Source organism: Sciurus carolinensis, chromosome X (genome assembly GCF_902686445.1).
Source record: "Sciurus carolinensis chromosome X, mSciCar1.2, whole genome shotgun sequence".
In the NCBI taxonomy this organism is placed as follows: Eukaryota; Metazoa; Chordata; class Mammalia; order Rodentia; family Sciuridae; genus Sciurus; species Sciurus carolinensis.
The window spans coordinates 49,200,271-49,223,817 of record NC_062232.1 but is presented as its reverse complement, the minus strand read 5'-3'; the positions used below and the strand labels follow the sequence as shown (position 1 = coordinate 49,223,817).

At 42.1% G+C, this 23,547-nt stretch overlaps 1 protein-coding gene across 1 annotated transcript in view; it reads right to left on the bottom strand.

Annotated features, from left to right (window-relative positions):
* Positions 1 to 237: 237 nt before the first annotated feature.
* The window catches only part of Msn (moesin), a 69,469-nt gene continuing 46,159 nt past the window's right edge, over positions 238 to 23,547 (bottom strand). Inside the window, exons 3-13 of the mRNA XM_047536485.1 lie at positions 15,221 to 15,316; positions 13,632 to 13,906; positions 12,181 to 12,264; positions 11,356 to 11,502; positions 10,253 to 10,349; positions 8,352 to 8,515; positions 5,599 to 5,729; positions 5,185 to 5,345; positions 3,794 to 3,886; positions 3,227 to 3,451; positions 238 to 2,429 (exon numbers count right to left, since the gene is read on the bottom strand). Of these exons, the coding sequence (XP_047392441.1) occupies positions 2,265 to 2,429; positions 3,227 to 3,451; positions 3,794 to 3,886; positions 5,185 to 5,345; positions 5,599 to 5,729; positions 8,352 to 8,515; positions 10,253 to 10,349; positions 11,356 to 11,502; positions 12,181 to 12,264; positions 13,632 to 13,906; positions 15,221 to 15,316 (1,638 nt within the window). The 3' untranslated portion in view covers positions 238 to 2,264. The remainder of the gene's footprint in view (positions 2,430 to 3,226; positions 3,452 to 3,793; positions 3,887 to 5,184; positions 5,346 to 5,598; positions 5,730 to 8,351; positions 8,516 to 10,252; positions 10,350 to 11,355; positions 11,503 to 12,180; positions 12,265 to 13,631; positions 13,907 to 15,220; positions 15,317 to 23,547) is intronic.

Genomic DNA, 23,547 nt, shown 5'->3' with positions numbered 1-23,547 from the left:
TACATTGTATATAAGCATAGAAATGAAAAGTTGTACCCCATTTGTGTACAATGAATCAAATGCAGTCTGTAAAAATTTAAAAAAAAATTAAAAATGGAGGTATTCATATCCTTCCTTCCCATAGAACGATAGTGAAGATAAAATGAGATCAGGGATGGAAAGTTGGCCTACAGAATGGAAGTTATAGTGGAATCTTACAGTCACCCAACCATACCACAAAGAAAGATTGAGTCACAGTGAAGTCTTCCTAAATTTTATTGGCACTGAAATAGAACATGGGTTGAGCATAAACCCCGCCAAAAACAATTTTTAAAAAACCCAAAAATACACAAAAAAACCTGAATATAAAATCTAACCTTTCTCCCCAGCCTCCGTGGGGGTGGGTTACCGCCCTTAAGGCAGCTAGATTGCCCCACAATTCCAGATTTGAATTTAGCCAAAATAGGGCATATCACTGAGTGAGTGTCAATATAATTCACAGCAATGCACACAAGACTCCCCAGGGTCAGGTGGGGGGACAGGGATTGAGGAAGGCTCTCAATTAGGGTCGCTGCATGGAGGGAAGGACAGCCCAATGGGGAACCCTGGGGAGAAGGCAAACAAGAAAAATAAAACCAAATACCAAGTACTTTAAAAATGGATTGTATGACCTATAGTGACAGGTAATATCACTAATACTGAAAGTTTCTTACATTAATGTTTCTGGCAAAGTATCCTTTTATAATATAGTATATGCTTCCCAGGTGTGGGGGTGGTAAAGGAATGAGGCCAAAATGATCCTGCCCCCAGACTAATATCTTCTAATGGTGCATTAGCAATAAAGGCAGAAATCAATATTGAGTTAGATATCACTAGAATATATAATACTGGTAGAAAGAAAAATGGCACACGAGACAGAGAGGAGGAGGCCACTTCTGGGTTGAGAGCAAGGGGTTTGGGGTGTGGAAGGGACCAGGTTAGCATCCCCAGCAGCTCTCTGGTATGTAACTCCAAGGGACACTACGGTTGGTGACAAGACCTGGTTAGAGGCTTGTCAGAGGTAGGGCCCAGTCACCACGATGGATGGGGATGATGGGAAGGGGCTACTGGGCACCTGAGAGGGTTGAGTAAACTGTGGGACCAGAGGCATGGGCTTCTCTCACCACACACAGCTTCTTCTGTCCACTTCCCAATTAAGTCTACTGGCATCAAGATCTAGGGCTCACCAAACCAAGGCCCAGACAGCTATGAAGCAGGAGCTATGGCCCAAGTAGCTGTGATAGGGGAAGTGGCCTGGAGCTACTGGCTGGGAAAATCCTGAAACCAGGTACAAACATTTCCTCCCGTTTGGCAAGAGCTATGGTTGGGGCTGGCTGAGCTTTTGGGTACTTATCCCTATTGTTCTAACTGGAGAGGATTTGGGAATTGGAGGAGGCATGGGTAGATACAGAGAAGGAACCAGGAATAATAAGGGATACTTCTGCCCATAGAGCTCACTTGAGACAACCCTAGGCTCACATAAGGCATTGGAGCAGAATCTTTTAACCCAGCATTGGCTGACTAAAAGGGCCAATGGCCTTCCAGAATGATAGTGAAGCCTCTTGAAGGCACTGTCTCCCTCATCCCACCCTGGGGAGAAACTGAGTCCCTGAACTCAGGGACAAGGCTTATTGGGACTGAGTTTGTAACAGGCCCAATCTGGGAGGTAGAAACAAGAATGACTCAACATCTCTTTATCCTCCAATCATTACAAAGCCTAAATAACTCTAAAAAGGATGGGCATTAGGAGGTCAAATCCTCCAAAGTTGACATACTAGAGCAGATAACCAGGGTCCTGCTTCCTTCCCTAAACTCTGTGATACCCGAACCCTGCAAATCACAGGACCTGGAAGAGGAAGTCAGTGGTAGGGCAGGGGAGAGGAGCTAGATTTCACCATACTCCACACTTGACTCCCAAAAGGACAATAGTAAGTGGGAGGCAGGTGGTTGCCAACTGAAGTGAAGGTGCCTCTGACCTGGGGAAGTGGTTGATTCTAGCAAACTACATTAAATGGAACAGAGAGGGGAAACGGGGTCCCATTGGCACCACATTGGGCTATTTGTCTGCCCAGGGAAATGAGTTGGGGCTGAGGTGCTAGGTTTGGTCCCATGGCTGCACTGAATGCTTGGCATGACTCCAGGGCTGCTCTAGTTAGTGGCTCCAGCACAGTGTGAGTTAGGCAAAAGTATAGGGAGTGTGGGGGCAAGGAAGAAGGGAGGAGGGGTCCCTAGAGGCTGGGTGCCCTTTACATGGACTCAAACTCATCAATGCGCTGCTTGGTGTTACCCTGCCGGATCTGGCGCAGGGTTTTGTATTTGTCTCGGCCAAGTCGCATGTTCTCAGCATGGATCATGTCATTGGCAGTCTTCTTGGATTCATCACGGGCATTGGCCAGCTCTGAAGTAAGGGCCTATGAGGAGGCAAGGGATGCAATGTTCAATGGCTTCCTTTTACTTAAAAGTCCACATACTTGATCAGATTTTTCTTCTTTTCTGTTTTTTTTCCTCTCCTTGCTACCCCACCCCCCCAAGACACACAGCCATTTCTAGCTCCATTAGGACTGCAGTGGGGCAAGAATTTAAAAAAAAAAAAAAAATATATATATATATATATATATATATAAACTTAGGGGACCAGTTGATGTTGGATATTCCCTGAGAGTAGAACAATATACCAAAAAAAGATTTGGGTAGGAATTTTATCAGCTACAGTGTTTTTTTTTTCCAGGTAAGTATTTTCTGAATGTAAGAGGTAAATGGAGTGGGGTGGGAGGTGGGGAAAAAGAAAATCTCAAAAATGGAAGATGCAACCAGGTACGGTGATACATCCCTGTAATCCCAGTGATTCAGGAGGCTGAGGCAGAAGGATTGTAAGTTCAAGACCAGCCTCAGCAATTTAGCGAGATTCTAAGTAACTTAGTGAGACCTGTCTCAAAAATAAAAAAAATAAAAAGGGCTGGGATGTAGTTTAGTGGTAAAGTGCCTCTGGGTTCAAACACCAGTACCAAAAAAATTTGAAGAGCTAACCTAGGGTCTGATTAATAAGTGAGAAGTGCCCCCCTTTAAAGTTTTACTTAAGATAGGCTCAGACTCTCATATAGCACTGGAATAGGCCCCTATACCTATTCCTTCATGGTGGTCTAGGGAAGGCCATGACTAGTAAGTCAATACACAAAGTTTCCTGGACCATTTGGCCCTGTCCAGATACCTTCAGGTGTTTCTGCACACGTTCATTCTTCTCTGCCTCAGTGGTACGTTCCTCTTCACTGCGATCCTTGGCCATAGCATCAGCCCTCAGATCAGCACTGGCCTCTGCCCCATTCTCATCCTGTTCATCCTGCTCATTCTCCGCAGGCTCTGCCACATGAGGTGTACTCATGGCAGTCTTCAGTTCAGCACGGGTCTTCTCCAAGTCTTCCTGAACCATCTGGGCCTATCCAGTTACAGAAAAAGAAAATTAACAGTGGTCAGATCAAGTAACATGTGGCAACCCATTCATGCTTAAAACAGTCTGGCAAAAGACAGATACTAGGTAGGACAAACAGCTTCGTCTGTCTGATCCCTAGTTTCATTGGCTATAAAATAGAAGCAAATGTACCAACCTCCTAAGGGTACTGAGGAATTTATAGAAGTATTTCAGAAAGCATTGAGCACTTTCTCCCATAATTTCTACTGTCCAGGAAGACTGGAAGTGAGAGGGAGCCCAAACTAAAGATCTAGAATATAGGTATATAGTACCCCTTCCCACAATGCTTTGTTCTGGGCAGTGTCTTACCTTTTGCTGCCACTCCACAGCCTCACTCTCTTTCTTCTGTCGGGCCATCTCCAGCTGAGAGATCCGAGCTGTCAGCTCTGCCATTTCTGAAGCCTACAGATAAATTAAAAGCCAGTGAGGTCTGAGCATTCTGGTTCTCAGAGCCCAAGTGTCTTCAACCCCAGTTCTCCTGGGAAACCAATGGAAAACCTAATGTTCTACTTGCTTGCTACACAGGTGGCTCTTTTTGAAAAAAAAATAGTTTAGTTGTAGATGAACACGATACATTTATTTAATTAATTTATTTACTTTTATTTTTATGTGATGCTGAGGACTGAACTCAGTGCTTCACTTGTGCTAAGCAAGTGTTCTATCACTGAGCCACAACCCCAGCACCCCTGGTGACTCTTTCAACCAGAACACTTCACTCCAGTCCCATCTTCCACACCTACCACCTTCTTGTAAGTCATAGCTCCCCTCCTAAAATGTTGGTTTCCTAGAGGCAAAAAAATCTGTCTCTTCCTCATATGTATCCCTCTTTCTCTCTTCTCCCTCTCCCCCTCTCAGTACTGCCAAGTATGCATGTGGTTTAGATCTCAGTAAATTTGTGGAGATCACTGCCTAAAATGCAGTGCCTCAAGTGTCACACAGTGATTTGAACAAGGGAAAATGCTTATGTACACAATCATACCTTGAAAAATTTTCCCATGATAGTTTCTTCCTGAGAGATAGGTCTTAGTTCCCTCTACTCCTACTTCAAATAATATAATGGAAGCATATGTCAAAGAATTTGGGCTATGGGTTCTTATCTTCTAAATCACAGAACCCTTAGAAATTGTGATAAAACTATGGATGCCTACCCCCCACAAAATACACTGACACAGTTTTGCAAATTATTTCAGGGAGCAAACCCTTAAAATAAAGGCAGAAATGGGTTCTAATCCATGCTCAACCAAAACCTTGTGGTCTCTGGCAAGTCACTTAATCTCCCTAAGACCTAATTTCCATATCTGGGCATATTATAATATGTATGGGGGTTAATCCTGTAAGGTTACTAAAAGAAATAATAAAGTAAGAAAAAGGAAAATGAAACTAGAATAGCAACACATTATAGGTATTAAATTGAGTGGGAGTCCCTTTATTTCATTTCTCTTTCCCTTTCCTTTGGCAGGTTACCATTTTAGATCTCCAAGGGTTAATAAAGTGAATAAAAACTGAGAGTCAAAGAAAACTGTTTGTGAAGGTTTCTGGGCCACACCAGTGACTCCTCAGCTTGTTTCTGAATGAGCTGTTAGAAGCCTTTGGAGTGGAATCATGCTGGGAAGAGCCAGGCTTGAAGGCAGAGGTAGCTATAAATAGGTTGGCAGACAAGAGAGATGGCCCCACAATCTCAGGCCATCATGAAACTTTACCAGTTGTTCCTGAGTCTTCTTCTGGTCCCGGGAGGCCTGCAGCAGGGCTTCCTTGGCCTCTTCAGCTTCTTGACGTTCCTTGGCCAGTTTTTCAGCCTCACTCTGAGCACGCTTCCGTTCTTGCTCAAGTTCCAGGGCCCTGCGGGTTTGTTCTTCCAATTCTGGGCAGAAAAATAATGCAAAAAGTAGGTGAAGGGCAGAGAGATGATGGCACATTAACATCCTTCCTAGAAATGCTCTACACCACAGTGCAGCTGGCAGAAGGTTCTGAGAACTCTTCTTGCCCCATCCCTCACCTATGATGTGGTCACACCTGGTGTCTGTGGTCTGGGTCTGCAGAACAGGTAGAAAGGTCTCTAGCTCACAGAGTCAGACTTTGGGGAAACCCATTCTCCAACGTGACTCCAGTTTTACCTTGCTGAGCCTTCTTAGTCTGTTCCTCAATCTGCTTCAGCTTCTCCATCAGTTCTTCCTTCTCCCGTTCAATCTTCTCCTTCTCCTTTTCTGCCATCTCACGCTTCTTTTTCTCATTTTCCAGCAGAGCACTAGGGAAGGGAGAGAGGAATGGAGCAGGATAGTAAGGTTGCATGGAAGCTAGAAGATGCCTAGGGCTCCCTGGTCCTGGGTTCTTCAGTCAACATCATTCCAACATACCCTGGGCTTATAAGCTTGAACCATTCTTCCTTACCTCCACATCCTTGCCCTCATATCACAACCCCACATAGGCTATTATACTCAGGGCCCAGTAAGGAAATCCAAACTAGAATCTCAACTCTGCCAGTAACCCACTAGGTAAACCCAGGTATACTGCTGTTTTGCTCTTGTCTTCATTTCTCCTGTCTGTAAAATGGTCTAACAAGTCCTGCCCTGTTTGCCTTGTGGAATTTAGGAAGATAAGTTTTGGCTCCATGTTAAGATGTTGTACTTCAAGTATCTATGGCTAATTTTGACTGCCCTAAAGCCCAGCTCTAGGCTCCTTTTTCCCAGAGTTTCTTGCAAATCTGAAATAAGAATTTGTTTTTCCTAGCCATAGCACCTCTTCCAGGAAGCCTTCTTATCCCTTAACTAGATGTCTTCTCTCCCTCTGAGCTCTCAGAATACTTGACATACCCTCTTCCCCACCCCTCTCCCCTGTTATGTTTTTCTCCATAGCACTTTTACCATTCCACTTACTATGTAATTTGCATATTTATTATGTCTATCTCCTCCCAACAAAATGATAGAGTCACAAGAACAGGAATTTTTGGTCTTTTTTCAAGTACTCATTAATTATTTACTAAGTGGATGAATGACACAGCTTTGTACCTTAAGTTTCATATGTATTATGAAACTCCAAAACCACATATATATGAAACTATTTCTCCTACTAAGACTGTGAGGTCTCAGAGGGGAGGTTCTTACCAGATCCAGTTCTGTAAACTGCCTCCCAATCTTGGTGAATTTTTTTCTGAAAAAATGTGAACCTTAGGGTCTAAACTCTCATATATGAGTCATTTCCAGCCTACTAGATTAGAAACCTTCCAAGGTTCTAAACTCTTTTTTGTACCAGAGATTGGACCCAGGGTTGCTTAAACACTAAGCCACATTTTTTTCAGACATGGTCTCATTAAGTTGCTAGGCAGGCTTTAAACTTGCAGTCCTCCTACCTCAGCTTCCCAAGCCACTAGGATTATAGGTGTGGGTCACTGCAACCATCAGGTTTCAAACTCTTTCTAACAGAGTACCTAGTAGAGCAATACTCCTCAAATCCTGAGGTGCACAGGAATCACCTGGGATCTTTTAAAATAATTGAGGTGAAATTCACATAATATAAAATTAACCATTTTAAAGTGAATATAATGGCATTTAACACCTTCACAATATTGTGCAACCACCATTTAAAAAATATTTTAGTTGGACATAATACCTTTATTTTATTTATTTTTATGTAGTACTGAGGATCAAACCTCTGCCTCACACACATGCTAGGCAAGCCCTCTACCACTAGGCTACAACCCCAGCCATGCAACCACTACTTTAGAGTTCTAAAAACATTTTCTCACTCTGAAGTAAAATCCCATACCTATTAGACAGTTTTTCCCCATCCCACCTCCTCTACCAGGCTCTATCGCCAGTTAATATTATGTTTCTATAGATTTTTCTATTCTGATCATTTCATTCAAATAGATTCATGCAATATGTAACATTCTGTGTCTTATTGCTTTTACTTAGCATAATGTTTTAGAGAAGCATCCACACTGTAGCATGTATGACTGAATAATATTCTGCTATGGTTTGATTATGGTATGTTCCCCCAAGAGCTTTGGTCCCCAATGTGATAGTTTTGAGAAGTGAAAACTACAAAGTGGGGCCCAGTGAGAGGTGATTAGGTCATTGGGAAACCACCCTCAGATGGGATTAATGCCTTTCAGGAGGGAGTAGGTTGGATCTCACAGGACTACATTAGTACTTGTGAGACTGGTTTACTATAAGTAAGCCTGAAACTTCCCCTGAATTCCTTCTTCCACGTGTGCACATATGTCCCTGTTTTGTGATGCTCTCTGCCATGTTTAATACAATATGATGCTTTCAACAGATGTGCCTCCCTGATCTTTGGCTTCTCAGCCTCCGAAACTATGAATTAAAATATGCCTCTTCTTTATAAAGAACCCGGTCTCAGGTATTTTGTTATAGCAACACCAAGTAGACTAAGATATATCCTATTGTATATTGAATTTATTTATCCATTTATCCATTGGTAGACATTTGGGCTGTTTCAGTTTTTTGGCTATTGAAATAGTGCTGCTAATTCGAGTGTTTGTTTAAAAACCCATTTTCAATTCTTTTGGGTACTTAACTAGGAGTGGGATTTACAGGAGCATAGATATAGCAATTCTATCATTAATGTTTTGATGAACTGTCATGCTCTTCTTCCATTTTAAATTCTCACCAGCAATGTACATCAGTTTCAATTGCTCTACAACCTCAACACTTGCTTTTCAGTTTTATTTTTTTTTATCCATACAAATGGGTGTGGGGTGGTAACTCAGTAAGATTACCCTTTGTATTTCCCTAATGACTAAGGACATTTTCATGTACCTATTGGTCATTTGCCTATCTTCTTTGGAAAAATCATCATGATCATTTCTGCTTCATGCAGGACCCACTTCTAGCTCTGTAGCACCTACCGCTCCATCTGCTTTTGGTGCTTCTCCTCCCGGGCCTGTGCCTTCATCTGCTGCACTTCAATGGTATCAGGCTTACGGCGGCGCATGTATAGCTCATGGTTCCCCATGCACAGGGCCAAGATCCGCTTGTTAATCCGCAGACGGGGAGCATAGAAGACAAAGTCCTGGTGGGAAAAGAGCAATGAAAATGTTTGGAGGAACAGGTTAAAGTGAGTTTCTACCTTCTGAAATGCTAAATTCAAAGCACTGAAAGATTGTTTTACATTACAGATGGGAAGACTAATTATCAGAGTGGTGAAGTGATTTGCCCAGGGTCAGCCAGCAGGACAGGGTAGACCCAAGACTAGAACCCAGGTTTCTTGACTCTGAAACCAGTGCTCTTTCCACCAACCACAATTTCTTCCAACATATATTTATGAGAGGATCCCTAAAATACCTTCAACCTAATATATGCAGCTGAAGAATCAGAACTGCCTCTCTCTGCTAATTAGAGATCCTATTTTGAGTTTAAGGAGGCCTCTTTTAGAAGTCAAATGATCCTTGCATACTACTCCAGTGGGTGCAGTATGGGTGACTATACCATTTCTGTAGTTTCCAGAAAGCATATGCTAGACCCAGCCCCTTAAATCCTTTTTGGAACAAGATAAGCTGTAAATACATAAATCTCCTAAACATTGATTGTCCTGGTTGCTGTTTGTTAAATAAGCTCTTGAGCTCCACTAGCCTTGTTACTTACCTTTTTCTGATGAAAGTTGAGCACAGCAGCAATAAAAAAGAACACACAAGAAAATCCAGTGAGTTTAAGTTTGTTACTACAAATACCACTGGACCAAGGTCACTCTCTGATGGGCTAACCACCACTTCCTCTGCCACTGAACCCAAACTGCTATCATCTCATATAGTGTGGGGTACAGTGGAAGGAGCACAGGCTTTCAAAGTCAAATAACCTAGGTACAAATCCAAGCTCTACCATTTTTAGTTGTATGATCCTGAGCAAATCATTTCATCTTTCTGAACCTCAACTTCATGAACTTAATTAAAATGTTACTACCTACCTGATTATGTAGTTGAAGCTATAAGGAGACAACATGTATAAGTACACAGCAGGGGAGTTCAGACACCTTAGGGTTGGAGAATAAGGCTGAACCCTCATGAAATGGGTCAGGTTCAGCAAGGCCAATGGTCCTTGTTGGATACAAAGTACACCAGAAGAGTAGACACTCATCTCAGTTTTCTATCCTACCCTCAATCACCAGTTTTCCAGTCCTGTCAGATGCAGGCAACTGAGTAGGTAAGAAATATGGTGAATGTGAAAAAAGAAGGACTAGACTTAAAGAATTTCTTCTCTTGAGAGAAGTCTGAGAGGGCAGAAGTAAAGTTGTATCAAAAAAGCAAATGTGGAAGATCATCTTTAGATTTGGACTTCTCCTGGCTCTTCCCTACTTTCACAATTAAGATAAAGTATATAAATGGTGTCTACTTTATGGGGCCCAAGGGCTTGGAAATGTGAGATGCACTCTGTTTTTACCACAGAGACTCACAGCAGCACAAGACAATAGCTAAGAAGCAGCACTTAAGACTGCCTATGGCTCTCCCTCATCCACAAAGAGATACGGGTATCAGGATAGCACCTGAGATGTGGTTAGCGGAATGACACCAGGTACAGGATGCCTCCTGGTCATTTCTTGGCATTGACATCCCCTTGCATCTCAAGCACTTCTTGTGCCTCCTGTTCATGTGTGCATGTACACACGCACACATGTACATGTACACATGCACACATGTACATGTACATACAACACACATACAAACCAGAAAAGGGAGAGAAGAATACAATGATATGATTGCATTATCCAGGATTTGGTGAGCACCTGCCATAGTCAGAGGGAGGAGTTACTTACTGGGGCTTTTTTGTCAATAGGCTTGATGACAAATTTCTTATCATTGAAAGAGATGTTCCTGATTTCGCTCCAAGGGAAGCCAATCTTGGGGGTCAGTCTGTAGAAATGAAGACCAACAACATAAGGACAAGGGAAAGACAAGAAGGACATAGAGGCTTGTGTCTTGCCCTTACTGCCCATCTAAACCTCTCCCATAAGGAGGTGGACCCACTGCCAGTGCAGACAATGTCATCACGTACCACCAGGTTAATTTCTAGCAAGCAGGCTGCACAAAGGACCCAGTACCACAACCAACGTATTATTCCTTGTTCTAATCTCTGAGATTTAGTTTGTTTTCATTTTGGTTGAATCAGGGACCCTGTAACAATTCTTCAAGAGCATCCCTAGTTCTATTAAACTGAGACTCTTCCATCCAAGGTTATGAAAGTTGAGGAGAAGATAAATAATGAACTCTGAGATTCAGAAGTTATATGGAACAATAATCTATTGATCTTGATCCTCACCAAGAACAGACCAAAGGGAAAAAACAAGCAAGTGAGATAAGGTATAGTATGAGGATTATAGGCCAAAGGCACTTATCATCACATAGGGCTTGTACCTAATTACAAATTCTGACAAGTTAGGTTCTAGGCCAGCACTGTCCAAACATATATAATGATAATCACATACATGATTTTAAGTTTTCTAGCAGCCACACGAAAATGAGTAAAAAAGAAATAGGTGGAATTAAAATAGTTTCATTAACCCAACATACTCCAAATACTACTATTTGAATGTGCAAATCAGTATTTAAGAAAATACCAAAGATAAACTGCACATTCTGCTTTTCACATTAAGCATTCAAAGTCTGGTATTTAATTTATGCTTATAGCATGTCTAATTCAAAGTAACCACATTTCAAGTGTTCATTAGCCACATGTGGCTAGTTGACTACCATTGTGGACAGGACAAGTCTAGTCAATAGAGGATTTCAAGGTCAGAGGAAGGCTGTACAACCCATCTGGGCTGGACTAAATTAGGTAGAAGAAGAATTTCAGTGGGACTCAAGAGGTGAGCTAGGTGTCAGAATGATCCAAACCAACTAGGAGAAGTCTAAGGTATACCTGTCATTCTGCTCATAGATGTTCAGACCCAAGGCATCTACCCCCAACCACAGCTCTGATCCTTTTTTGTTCTTGATGCTGAAGTAGTTCACACCATACATCTCCAGATCTTGAGCAATCTTCAGATATTCCAGGACAGCATCCTCTCTAAATGACACAGAGTGGAGAGGGAAGTGTCACAGAGGACAGCCTTTGAATCAGACCCAGTAGGACAGAAAAGCCTTGCTCTATGTTTCTGATAAGGATCTTGTTATTAGTAGTAGAAAATGGGGTACAAGGTAAGCAAATAATGGGGAGTAGAGTACACATAACTTTTATCAAGCAAAATATGCCAACAGGAACCTAGGCCAAGTTTCTCAAGGGAAATAAAGATGTGTTGACCCCTGCTGACCTCTGACACGTTCGCTCCCACAGAATCTATTTTCTTTATCCTTTACTTCATTGTGACAGTCTCTTATACAAGGACCTTCTTAGCATAGCTTATGTAGGGTAGTGATGGCAAAATTATAAGATCTGTTTTTCAAACAGACAACCCCCAAATTATTTGCAATGTTCAGAGAGCTCATTTCCTATTTCCTTTTTGGTTAGGAGCCACCTGGTGACCCAGAACTCCCTGGGTCTTATGGTCCTCTCAATTACTTTGTGGTCAAAACTATTTGGCCTACTGGTTTCTACTATTCATAAAAGCACACAAACAAAAAGCAGGTTTATAATGGTCCTGGATTTTGCCTTCTATCTTTAAGTGCCAGCATCATCCCTGTCTCTTTTTCTATAGTATCTCCCTTCAAGGACCAATGGGGCCCACAACTGCTAGGTGAGGTTTACCTGAGCATGCCCCGATGTTCCTCATGCCACACCTGGATCCGCTCCTCCCACTGGTCCTTGTTGAGTTTGTGCTGTTCCAGAACTCTGAAAGGATAGTGGTAGTGAGTAGTTTAAAGTGCAAAGTCCATGTACAGGAGAGAAGTAAAGCCCAGTGAATTCTCCATGATGTGGAGTCAGCTCATGTAGGTAACACTTGAAGCAGACTCAGATTGCAGTGGAAGGTATTAAATTAGACATAAGTAACTGCTTAAGAGGTAGGAGAGCTACAAGAATGGATGGACAAGAAAGACAATGAGATCACCTTCCTATGTACCTTTAACCAGAAAATTCAATAACATGCTGTGTTCTTTAAGCACAATATCAGTGTATCAGGAGTCAGTGTTGACTTGAGGGGATAAGAGTAGGGATGAGCCACAGAGCCAGGAACATTCTCTCCTAGATTCTCTTGGGGCCAACAGTTTGTGTTTATAAGAATATTGTTCAGGGATGAGAGGACAGCTTTTGGCTATAGAACAGAGAACTAAGCCCAAACCGCTTTGGGAAAAAAACTAAAAGGCCAAACCTCTCAGATCTACTAGATTATAAATACAGCTTGCTTTAAACATGCCATCTCAGACATTGGGGCAATAAGTCAGGAAGTGTCCCAGGGTACGACTTGTATCCCTAATACCTTCTGATGGATTGTGCAAATGCCACAGCTCCAATGGCACCAGAGATTCCAGAATGAGAATTAGTTTTGTTTTATTTTCTAATTCAGATGCCTATGGAAATGGCCATTGGATGCAACAGAATAAAATCTCAGGGTTAAAAAAAATCAAGAAATTAGAGTTTCAGGTCTGGCTCTGCCTCAAATGAGCTGTGGGAGATGGGGCAAGTCAGTGCAAGTATCTCTACACCTCTATTTCCTGAGCCAGGAAATAGGGATGATGCCTGCCTTATTCATTTTGTGTGTTGTCGTGATGTTAAAACAAAAAATAATGAGTGTTTGAGAGCTCTCAACTTTGAAGTTTACAAAAGCAGAAAGCCCTGTACAGTGGTTATCAATATTAAAAGACTGTTTGAGCTCCCCATGTCCCTGGCTTGCGTATTTCTCTCTCTCCCCTGTGAACTTCTGAAATAAAAGGTCTAAATCAGTGAAAGGATTGTGAAAATGAAACAGGGGAGGAGGGGAAAAAAATCAATCCTTCTCTGGTTCAGTTATAAGCACCTGTCTCCAGGGTAATGAAGTTCTGTAATCAATCAAGCAGAGAGGGGGAAAAAAGCTTTTTATTTTGAGAGTCAGAGAAACAACAATGCTATATGCAAATGTCTCTCTGAGAAGAATAACATGGTCTTCAGACAGACCCTAGTGGAGAGGAATAGATCTGGCAGCCCCTGTGGAACAGATATTAGCTAACCATGGGCTGTAGCCCCTTTTGGCCACAGCAAAGGAGGCCAGAGTACCACCTCACCTCTGGGGCAGCAACTTGTCTCCCGCCAGGTAGCCAGACTTGTGAACCTCCTTATTGAAGTCACCGTACTTGGACTGGACAGCATAGGAGGCCAGTAATACAGCAGTTTCAGGTGGGCAGTAAATATCATCATTGAGAATGCCTTCCTTCACTTGCAGGAAGAACAGGCGCTGGGTGATGTCCTGGATCAATTCCTCAGACACATCCTCAGGGTAGAACTTGGCCCGGAACTTGAAGAGCAGGGGGCTTTCCTTCCGCACATCCTGCGCAGTTACCTGGGAGCAGCAAGGGGTTATAGACTCTCAAAAAGAAGGTTTTAGTGGTGGTAGAGTGGCTTCAGGATGGGAAGGAGACACAGAAAGGTCACCAGTTTGGGTAATCCAAGAGAACAAGGGGGCAACCCTTCTAATAATTCATACTATAAACACTACTTTCTTTAGAGATCCCATCCCATGTCAATAATCACTTGCTGTTGGGAATTATGTTCCTGAAATTTTTTAATACTCATTGATGATCAGAAGTCCTCAGTCCACCATTATCTGTCATTATAAGAAACTGGCCTCAAATTCTAAGGATAGGTATAAGAAAACTCTTTTAAGGCTCCTCTAATTCAATAAAATAGCAAAGTAAAGACTAGAAAGAATGAACGAGGCCTCTAAATTACCTGGGTAAGAGCAGAAACTAGATTATCTTTTAGGGGCTGGGGATGTAAATCAGTGGTAAAGCTCTTGCCTAGCATGTGTGAGGCTTCAGGTTTGAATCCCAGGATTGAAACTTAAAAATGCTAGATCACATTTTAAAGCCTGAAATTAACTCTTAATGGCTTTGCATTTTTTCAGCAAATGTCTCAATTCTTTGGGAAAACAAGACTCTACCAGCAGAAAGTGGAGCATCCACTAGACAAAAATCAGGGAAACAAGTCACTGCACAGAATGGAGGGAGAATTCTAAGGACAAAGTTGGTCAGTTTGAGGATACTGCAATGGAAGACTACTATGTTCCTACAGAGATGACACTTGGAGCACAAAGCTTTACTGGACACAAATCATCCCATATGGAGTCCAACTGAGGTGGAAGATCAACAAAGAAGGAAGCATTAGAATAGGGTCAGACATCATTTAGTCAGTGAGAGAAGGAGAGCATAATAATTCTGAGATCTTTAACATTTTTTTTTTTTCAGTTCATAAGTCTGTGGCTCTCTTTCATAACAAACCTCCCACAGCCCCTGAGTTTGAAAAGAAGAAAGGAATACAAATCCCCTCTTGAAGAGCCACTAATAGCTTTGGTCCCAAACAAGTCAAAATTAGAGACATAGCTCCTAGTGGGAAGGAAAGGACCTCCTCTTCCTTGGACATGGTCACTCTTCTCAGTCACAATTCAAAGTAGAAAAAATAATGAATTCAAAGTGGAGACAGATCAAGAGCTTTGTTTTGTCCAACTCTGCCCTTCTTTAATCCAGGTGGTTCACAGACTACCCATTGACACATAGCCCTAGGTATCCCAGGTTTGCTAGCTAGCACACACTATCTCCTTGAGCAAGTTCTGGTGGAAGAAGAAATTCTAAAGTCTGACATAAGAGTAAGTAGTTACCTTCTTATTGAGTTTCAGCCAAGTGGAGAAACCTTTAGTGTCCTGGTACTGCAAACCAAAGAACCAAACTTCTCGCAGGCCAATAGTTTTCACCACCTGGAAGAGAAGACACAAAACAACCATTAGTTGAATACCTATCCCTATGCCAAGCAGAGGACACAAAGGTAAAGCCAAATTGTTCTCTGCCCTCAGAGTTTTAAGTGCTAAAATCTGGAAAGAAAATATACTTGGGTAGCAGTCAAGAACTGATGTTGGCATCTCTCTGCTTCTAAGCACTATCACATACCAAAAGTCTCACATCAATTATCTTTAATTTTCACAATAGACCTTTGATAAAATTATAATTAGACCCATTTTACAGGCAGTAAAAGTAAAGTTCAGATAAGTGAAATGTTTTGCTCAAGGTTCAGGCAGTGAGTGGCAGTCAGGATTGAAATGAGTTCTGTTTGACTAGAAAAACATTCAGTTCCAGTGCTTTATACCGCCCCCTCCCTCCCTCTACAATGCCCTGTAGCTATCTGCTGTCAGAATTGATTAAGGGCTGAGGGCAGAGATTCTTGGGCTAATTCCTGCATCTTGTTCTCACAGGTTACTTCAAAGATATTCTCCTTTATCTTTTTAAAAAATGTTTACCTATTTATTATTAAGAGTATTACAAAGGATATGGATAAATAATCAGATGGAAGAGATGCAAAGGGTGAGTTAGGGGGTAGTATAGAGCTTTTATGTCCTTAAGCACTGCTCCCTCCAGGAATCTCCACATGCTCATCTCTCCAGGAACTTCCCAAACCCAGTTCTTAAGTTTTTATGAAGTATTTATTATGTGGGCATAAATGATTACATCATCAACCATTGGTATCAACTCAACCTTCAGCCTCTCTCTATTGTCCTTTATCTTTAGAAACTAGGAGTAATGCCTACTCCCTTAAGATGGAGTCCCGCTAACAATGTGCAAGAAAGAATGTTTGAAAAGACAAAGCAGGGCTGTGGTATCTATACATCCCAAAGTTATGCTGTCCGTGAGTGCTGAGATGCTTTTTTCCAGCTCTAGTCAGAGCTCAGTCATGATTCTCCTTACACAAATTGAGGGTGGTAATGGGGGTAAAAGCAGGGTGGATACCATAGTAGCTGAAGGCCCCCCTGGTGCCCTGGGCCTCCTGGCTGAGCAGTGGGAAGGGAAGGGAGGCCTGCCAGGAAAAGACAGATGGGGTCTGTTCTCCAGGCCCTGACATTAGCATGTTAATGGTTTGGCTGTCTGCTCAATCCCAGCATGCCCACCACTGGGGATGGTGGCAATGAAGCTGAGCCACATCCTAATGAGGTCAGGATGATACCAAGTAGTCTTCTTTATCATTGGGGCGGGGTGGAAACAGGGAGTGAGAGTGGGATAAGTAGGGAACCTAAGAGAAAAACTAGAAATATAAGAAAAGAACAAGGAGTCAGAGGTGCTGACGTCCTTCCCCATGAAAAAGTTAATATTTTTCCTCACAACACACACTTCCACTATAGCCACAAAATTTCCACTATGCATTCAAAGTTGGGATGCTCAGTCATATCCAGAGACTACACTCCAGACCTTAAGAGGTTCCAAAGAAAAAGTATGAGCTATTACATGCCAAGTACTGAACATAAAATGATTCTGTGACATAGCTATTACCCCATTTTATAGATGAAAAAATTAAGGCAAGGAGAAAACTTTCTAATATCATAAAGGCATAGAACACTATTGTGTCTGCCTTGAAAGCCTGTATCCTTTCTTCTCTAGTATGCTATCTCCTAGAGCCAAGAGCTTATATGAATTTAGGACTCCTGGGGTTCTCAAGTGACTATCTTGTCTCTATTTTGACTCAAACATCCCATTGAGATAATGAACTTTGACCACCTTTGCATCTAGATATGCTTTCTGGATTTCCCACTAGGCCCAGTCAACAACCACTTTGAGGATAAGTCATGTCCCCAAGGTATCAACCTTTGTTGCTTATCAGGTTACACTTTCCTTTCATACTCGATGTCAGATATCAGGAAACCTGAACAAAAGTCTCACATCTGTCTCCAATTTGCTATGTGACCTTAAGGTAGTATATTTCCCTCTCTGAGTCTTAACTTCCCCATCTATCCAATTTAAAGGTGTGTCTTATGTTTTTCTTAATTTCTGTCATTCTACTAACTAGGATGAAACATTATTTTGCAAACTGCTAAAAAATTAATCCCTTCTCCCACCTACCTCTTGCCAACTTGGGTAATTAGGAATATGTTTAAAAAAGATAAATGGGGCTATGTGTAGCAGTGCATGCCTGCAATTCCAGCTATTCAGAAGTATCATAAGTTCAAAGCCAGTCTGAGAAACTTAGTGAAACCCTGTCTCAGGATAAAATGGACTGGGTATACAGTTCTGTGATATGCTTGCCTATCATATATGTAGTTCTGGGTTCAATGGTTCAATCCCAGTACCACAAAAAAAAGGAAAAAGAAAAAAGAAGAAACAAAGAAGGAAAGAGAAAGAAAGGAAAAGAAAGAGAAAGAGTGAGAGAAAGAAAGAAAAGATAAATGAGGTGGGGGGAGGAAAAATCAAAAGGTTTCCAGGACTCAAGGGCTAGTTAAGTCCCTTACTTTAAGTCATAGACAACAAACTGTCAGCAAATTTTAGATGGAGAAATATGAATGTTTATGTTAAAATGTGAATTGACTTTTTTGTAGAGGATGGAGAAGACTGGTATGGACAGGAAAATAATTGGGCATGGGTGTTACTGGGGAATTGAACCCCAGAGTATGTTACCATTGAGCTACATTCCCAGTCCTTACTGATTTTTTTGAGACAGGGTCTCACTAAGTTGCTGAGTCTGACCTCAAATGTGGGATCTTCTTGTCTCAGCCTCTTGAGTTGCTGGAATTATAGGCCTGCACATCATGCCTGGCAGGAATTTTTAAAGTATGTTTTATCTTAGGTCTAAGATAAGGTCTAATGAAAAGTTCTACTAATATTCCACAGGACTGCAGATGAATAGTGTGTCCCGGTGCAAGTGGGGAGGAAGAAGCAAGTTCCCAGAAACAATCCAGTCACAAGAGAGATAGAGACACACTGATGATGCAAAACATAGGATGGAGCATTAAAGCGAGGATGCTCGGTCATGGAGGAGTGGAGCAAACTGGGAACAGAACTAGTAGAGCAGTGACTGGCCTTTGCTAGCTACCAAAAGACCAGTTGCAGAGGCCCAGAATCCCTAGGACTGAAGGTAAGTAAGGCAGGAACAGACTATACAGCCAGTCCTGGAGGTACTGGGAGTGAGTTCCTTAGCCCCATTTTCCACCACATAGTCTGTTTCACTAGTGGGATGTGTAGAGGTGTGATGAGAGGAGGAGGATCATGGAAACCCAAGTAGGTCTGGGATCCAGAGTAGTTCTGAAAAGTTAGACAAAGTAATTGCTAAAGCAATGTCTAAAGAAATATTTCAGTACCAGTGGGGGCATTTTGATCTCTCAGAGTACCGTCTCTTCTTTTGTGAACATAGAGAAATGAGAAATACAGTAATTTTCCATTTGCTCAGGCTCCAGGGCTTTGGAAATGTGAGCAGTGTCACTCAGTCAGTACTGAAGTTCCAAAGAAAGTGAGGATATGAGGGAAGGAAATATGGTCTGAAGTCAGAACTGAAACTGAAAAAGAATAAAAGATAAAACAGATGACCCCAACCACAGGTAATAAGGAAATCTCAAATTAAGGTCCATGCAGTTGTGAGAACCATTTGATCAGACAACTCTTGATCTCATTTCCAATCCCCAGGACATGGAGGTAGGGCCAAACTTTGCTCTCTTCTGGCTTTGCTTCTAGCTAAGACCTCCACTCCAAAAGGGAGTGGGACCCTCATTTTCAAGTGAAAGGGGAGCATCTAGCTCCTGGTTCCATGAATAATCTCTGTGGATCCAGTTACTGGAGTCTTTATCATTCTATTCTGAGAAATGGCTCCATCCCTGTGGGGGGGAATCTTTCTTGGTTCCCTTTTGACCCCAGACAGACAGTTCATCTGACCTGAGTCAGTATCTCTCAAACCTGCCATGGGAGAAATCTTCAAGCAGCACAAAAAAAGCAATGCATATACCCAGGGCTCAGGGTTGGGGGTGGTGTCATGATGTGGGAAGGTAAGAGAGGGGAGATGGTTACAAGCCACCCAGAATTTATTTGAAGCCTCAGGTTTAGGCTTTGCATTTGTGCAAATTTTAATCCAACTCCTTAAATAATGATTTTTAAACTTATTATAAGTAAAATGAATGCTCCTAGATATGTACTAAGTCACATTTATCCCACAGCTTTATGCCCCTCCTAGAATTTGCCACATACACCTAGCGGGATTAGGATGTCAGTTTGTAAGACAAAGGCTTAAGAAACTGGAGGCTGTGAATTCTATTCAGCCTCACAACACAAATCTCTAAAACAGACAGTGGAGAGTGATAGGGTTCGAGCAACATAAACTGGAAAACTGAAGTCCAGGAAGTGGAAGAGCTCTGCCTCTAAGAAAATCCTTACTAATTACCAGGAGCCTCTGGATATAAGAAAGAACACCCCTTCACCCTTAACTCTCTTGTGCATGTGGAGACTGTGTACATCTGAGGTCTATGAGGGACATATCAGGTTAGTTCCCGAGCCCAGTGCTTCCTTCTTTGTACCCCCCCATTCATCTATCTGAGTAAACAAACCAGTGATGACGTCTCAGCCACTTCAGAAGCCCAGAGCAGGATCAGGAAGCAAGGCTGGAGCCTCAAGAGAAAAACTGTGAGAAATTATGTGCAAAACTGCGTCAATGCCCAAACACCTGAGGCCCACTGAGATCCCATTATAGACTTGGCAGCAGCTGCGTCAGCCACCCACCTGAAAGCAAATCAATGCACAACTGGAAAGCTCCAAGAGGGGCTACCACCATTGCTATTTCTGCTACTCCATACTGTCTGTGCTCTAGTGAGCTCCTACTCTATAGCAGAGAACACACTTAGCTATGGTTTTAAGTTTTGGGAGGACATAGTGGTGGTGGAGGAGTGGGGAGAATCACGGAGAACATAGCCGACAAAAGATACTGGGAAAAGTGGAAATGCTATCTGCCCTGTTCCAAGCCTTAGCTATACCACTTCCTATAGCTATGTGACCTGAAATAAATATTTTTCCCTCTCAAAGCCTCAGTCCCTCATCTGTAAGATGGGGATACTAGCAGCATATACCAGATGTTTGTCATTTTATAAAATAAAAGATAGAAGAAAAGGGTTGCTGTTCTCAATGCAAAGTCATCAAGTCTAAGTATTTTCCAGAGTCAGAAAATCTCTATGATTTGATGGTTCCCTCATCTGAACTCCCAGCACAATTCCCACCTACTTATTTAGCTCTTAATAAGAACAACACACATTAGAATGTCTGCTATGCACCAAGTCCTTTACTTAATTCAGGATTAAATCATAAAAGTTCTGAGATTTTAATGTGATTAATATTTTACTGAGGAAAGTTCTGAGAGGTTTAATGAACCATTCAAGGTCACATAGCTAAGCAGCAGGACAGAATTTGAACCCAGGACTGACTCTACATCCTATGCTGTATATACCACTTCACATAACCTGAGCCTCACAGGTATTTCATTCCTTGTGGAAAGAGAAATGCATGTGCTTATCTATGTCTCCCATAGGTAAATAGCTCCAAGTCCTTAAGAGCAGTTTATTTGGTGTAGGGATTCTCCTTGAGACACAGTAAACCTTCAGTCAATATTTGATGGGATAATGAATAGATGAATGGATGCTCTGAGAATTCACCTCTCTCCTAGAGTTCAAAGGCCATGAAGGGAGAGGGCAGGTAGTGACAGATTATATATCTAGAGCTGGAGACGCTGGCTGGGGTCTAGACAAACAGATGGGTCTCAAAAATGGAACTCATAGTGGTGGCACTGCCCCCTAGTGGCACTTAGGTAATCCACGATCAAGGCCTTTGAAGAATCTTGGCCTTTAAAGGTTGGGGCAAGTGAGAGAATTACTATATTTTGTATTTTTTCTCCTCCCCGGCAGTGAGCACACTTACAAGAAGAAACAGAGGTAAATGGGAGGAACTGGGCCCCACTTCCTTTTCCCACCAGGCCCCGAGCCTCCTTAAACTATGGCTTCCCATTGTTGCCTGTTATTTATCACTGGTGCCAAGGAGGTTGCTTCCTCTCCAGTTTGCTTCCTCTCTGGTCATTAGCCAGATGACTTCTGGGTTCCAGGATGGCCCCAAAGCTTTTGTCAATTCCTCTCAGGGAATAAAGTTACTTCCTCCCAGGTCCTCGCTCTGCCACAAGGACCTCCTGAATGATGAGTGAGGCAAAATGGACTTCCTCCCTTATACCTTAAGTTAGAGGGAAGAACTCCCATCCTTCAACTGCCTATGAATACAGACGTTGGTGTTCCTGCTCAGATGTTCCTTGGCCTCAAGAGGGCCAGATGTTCAATTTCTTGTCTGGAGTTTAAATCTTTTCTTTGTGTTTTTCATCTGTGTAGTCCTAGCTCTGCCCCTTCTGACCTCGCAGAAAGTGACTCCCGTCTCCTTCCTAAAATGACTCCTCAGAGACCTTAAGATAAAGAACACATCTTTTCTCTTTCTAAGCAAAAACAGTCTCATTCACCACAAGATGAACAGTGCATTGGTGGGAAATTATAGTTGTTCAATCAGAGCTATATTGGAAACTCCATATCACAACTTACTAACCTCATGACCCTAGGGTGTGTTATTTCACCTCTTAGAGGCAGGATCATCATGAGGAATAATGTGCACAGTCATACACATTAACTAAAATACTTACTTATATGGTGAGACCACTTCAAATCTACTCTCAGCAGTTTTCAAGAATAAAGCATATTGTTATTAACTACAGTCACCATTTTGTACAATAGATTGCTTAAACGTATTCCTCTTAACTGACTGAAACTTTATATCCTTTGACCAACATCACTCCAACCTCTCTCCTAACTGTCCCAAGTCCCTTGTAACCACCATTCTACACTCTAGTTCCATGAGATCAACTTTTTAAGATCCCATATATGAGTTGGATTATGTAGTATTTATCTTTCCCTGTCTGGCCTATTTCACTTAACATAATGTCCTCAAGGTTTATGCATGTTTTTGTAAATGGCAGGATTTCCTTCTTTTTATGGCTGAATAGTATTCCATTGTGTGTGTGTGTGTGTATGTGTGTGTGTGTGTGTGTGTGTGTTTCCTGATAATTTCCTTATCCATTCATCAGTTGATGGACATTTAGGTTGATTCCATATCTTAGCTATTGTGAATAATGCTGAAGTAAACATGGGAGTGCAGGTATCTATTTGACACAATGATTTCATTTCCTTTGGTCACATACTCAACTCCAGTTTGCCATTCCACAATGTGTACATATTTGAAAACATCAGGTTGTACATGAAAAATATATACCATTTTTATTTGCCAATTAAGATAACTCAAGAGTAGATACTCAACAAATGACACTTCACAAGGCAACACTGATCTTCTGGATGAGAAGTCATGAACTTCCTGGTTTCTTCTCTCTTTTGTTCTCAACCATTATGAAATACATTCAAGGGCTCTGTTTGGGAAGGAGTAGTTTTCAAAACTAGTACACCAATCTGGCCAGGGCTCCCTACTATCTGAGCTTCCTTCAGAACCATATTCACAGTACACAAAACAAACCAACACTCACAAAGAATTACCATGCCTTGTGGCTTTTAGAAGTTAATAAACCTCTTTGTTCAAGAATTTTTCTGTCCCAAGCTCTTAATCATGCCTTCCTCGCCCTCCACTGCCATCCCCCTCCAATGCAAAGGACAAAGCCCCCAGTGTTGAGGGCAGAGGATGGCGTCATTTGGTTTGGGAGGTGGGGTGGGTAGAATCAGGACTTTGGGAAGGATTCTAGGTAGAGGCTGAAGGAGCCTCAGACTCCCAGACGGACCACAAAATCCACCCTGAATATCCTCCCCTCTATGGCTGTTACACATAATGATACTGCTGTCTGAAACAAAGGGCCCAATACCTGTGTAAACTATGGACACCTCCTCCTTTTTGTCTTAGAGTCAATTAGAGACCTATCCAAGAAGAAATGTCCCCCTACCAGTTGCCTTCCCTCATCCCCTGCATATGCCAATAGCCAATCATACTCAAATGAGGCATTTCCCTTCTTTTTACAGAAAAGGGCTACCTGAAATCCAAATAGTGGGAACAGAAATGGGAGAAAAAGAGATATGGAATATGTAAATGCCAGAGAAAAATTTGGAGGAGATAATCAGATTTGAGAGATCTGTTAGACAATGTAGGATGGGGAAACTGAGGTCCAAAG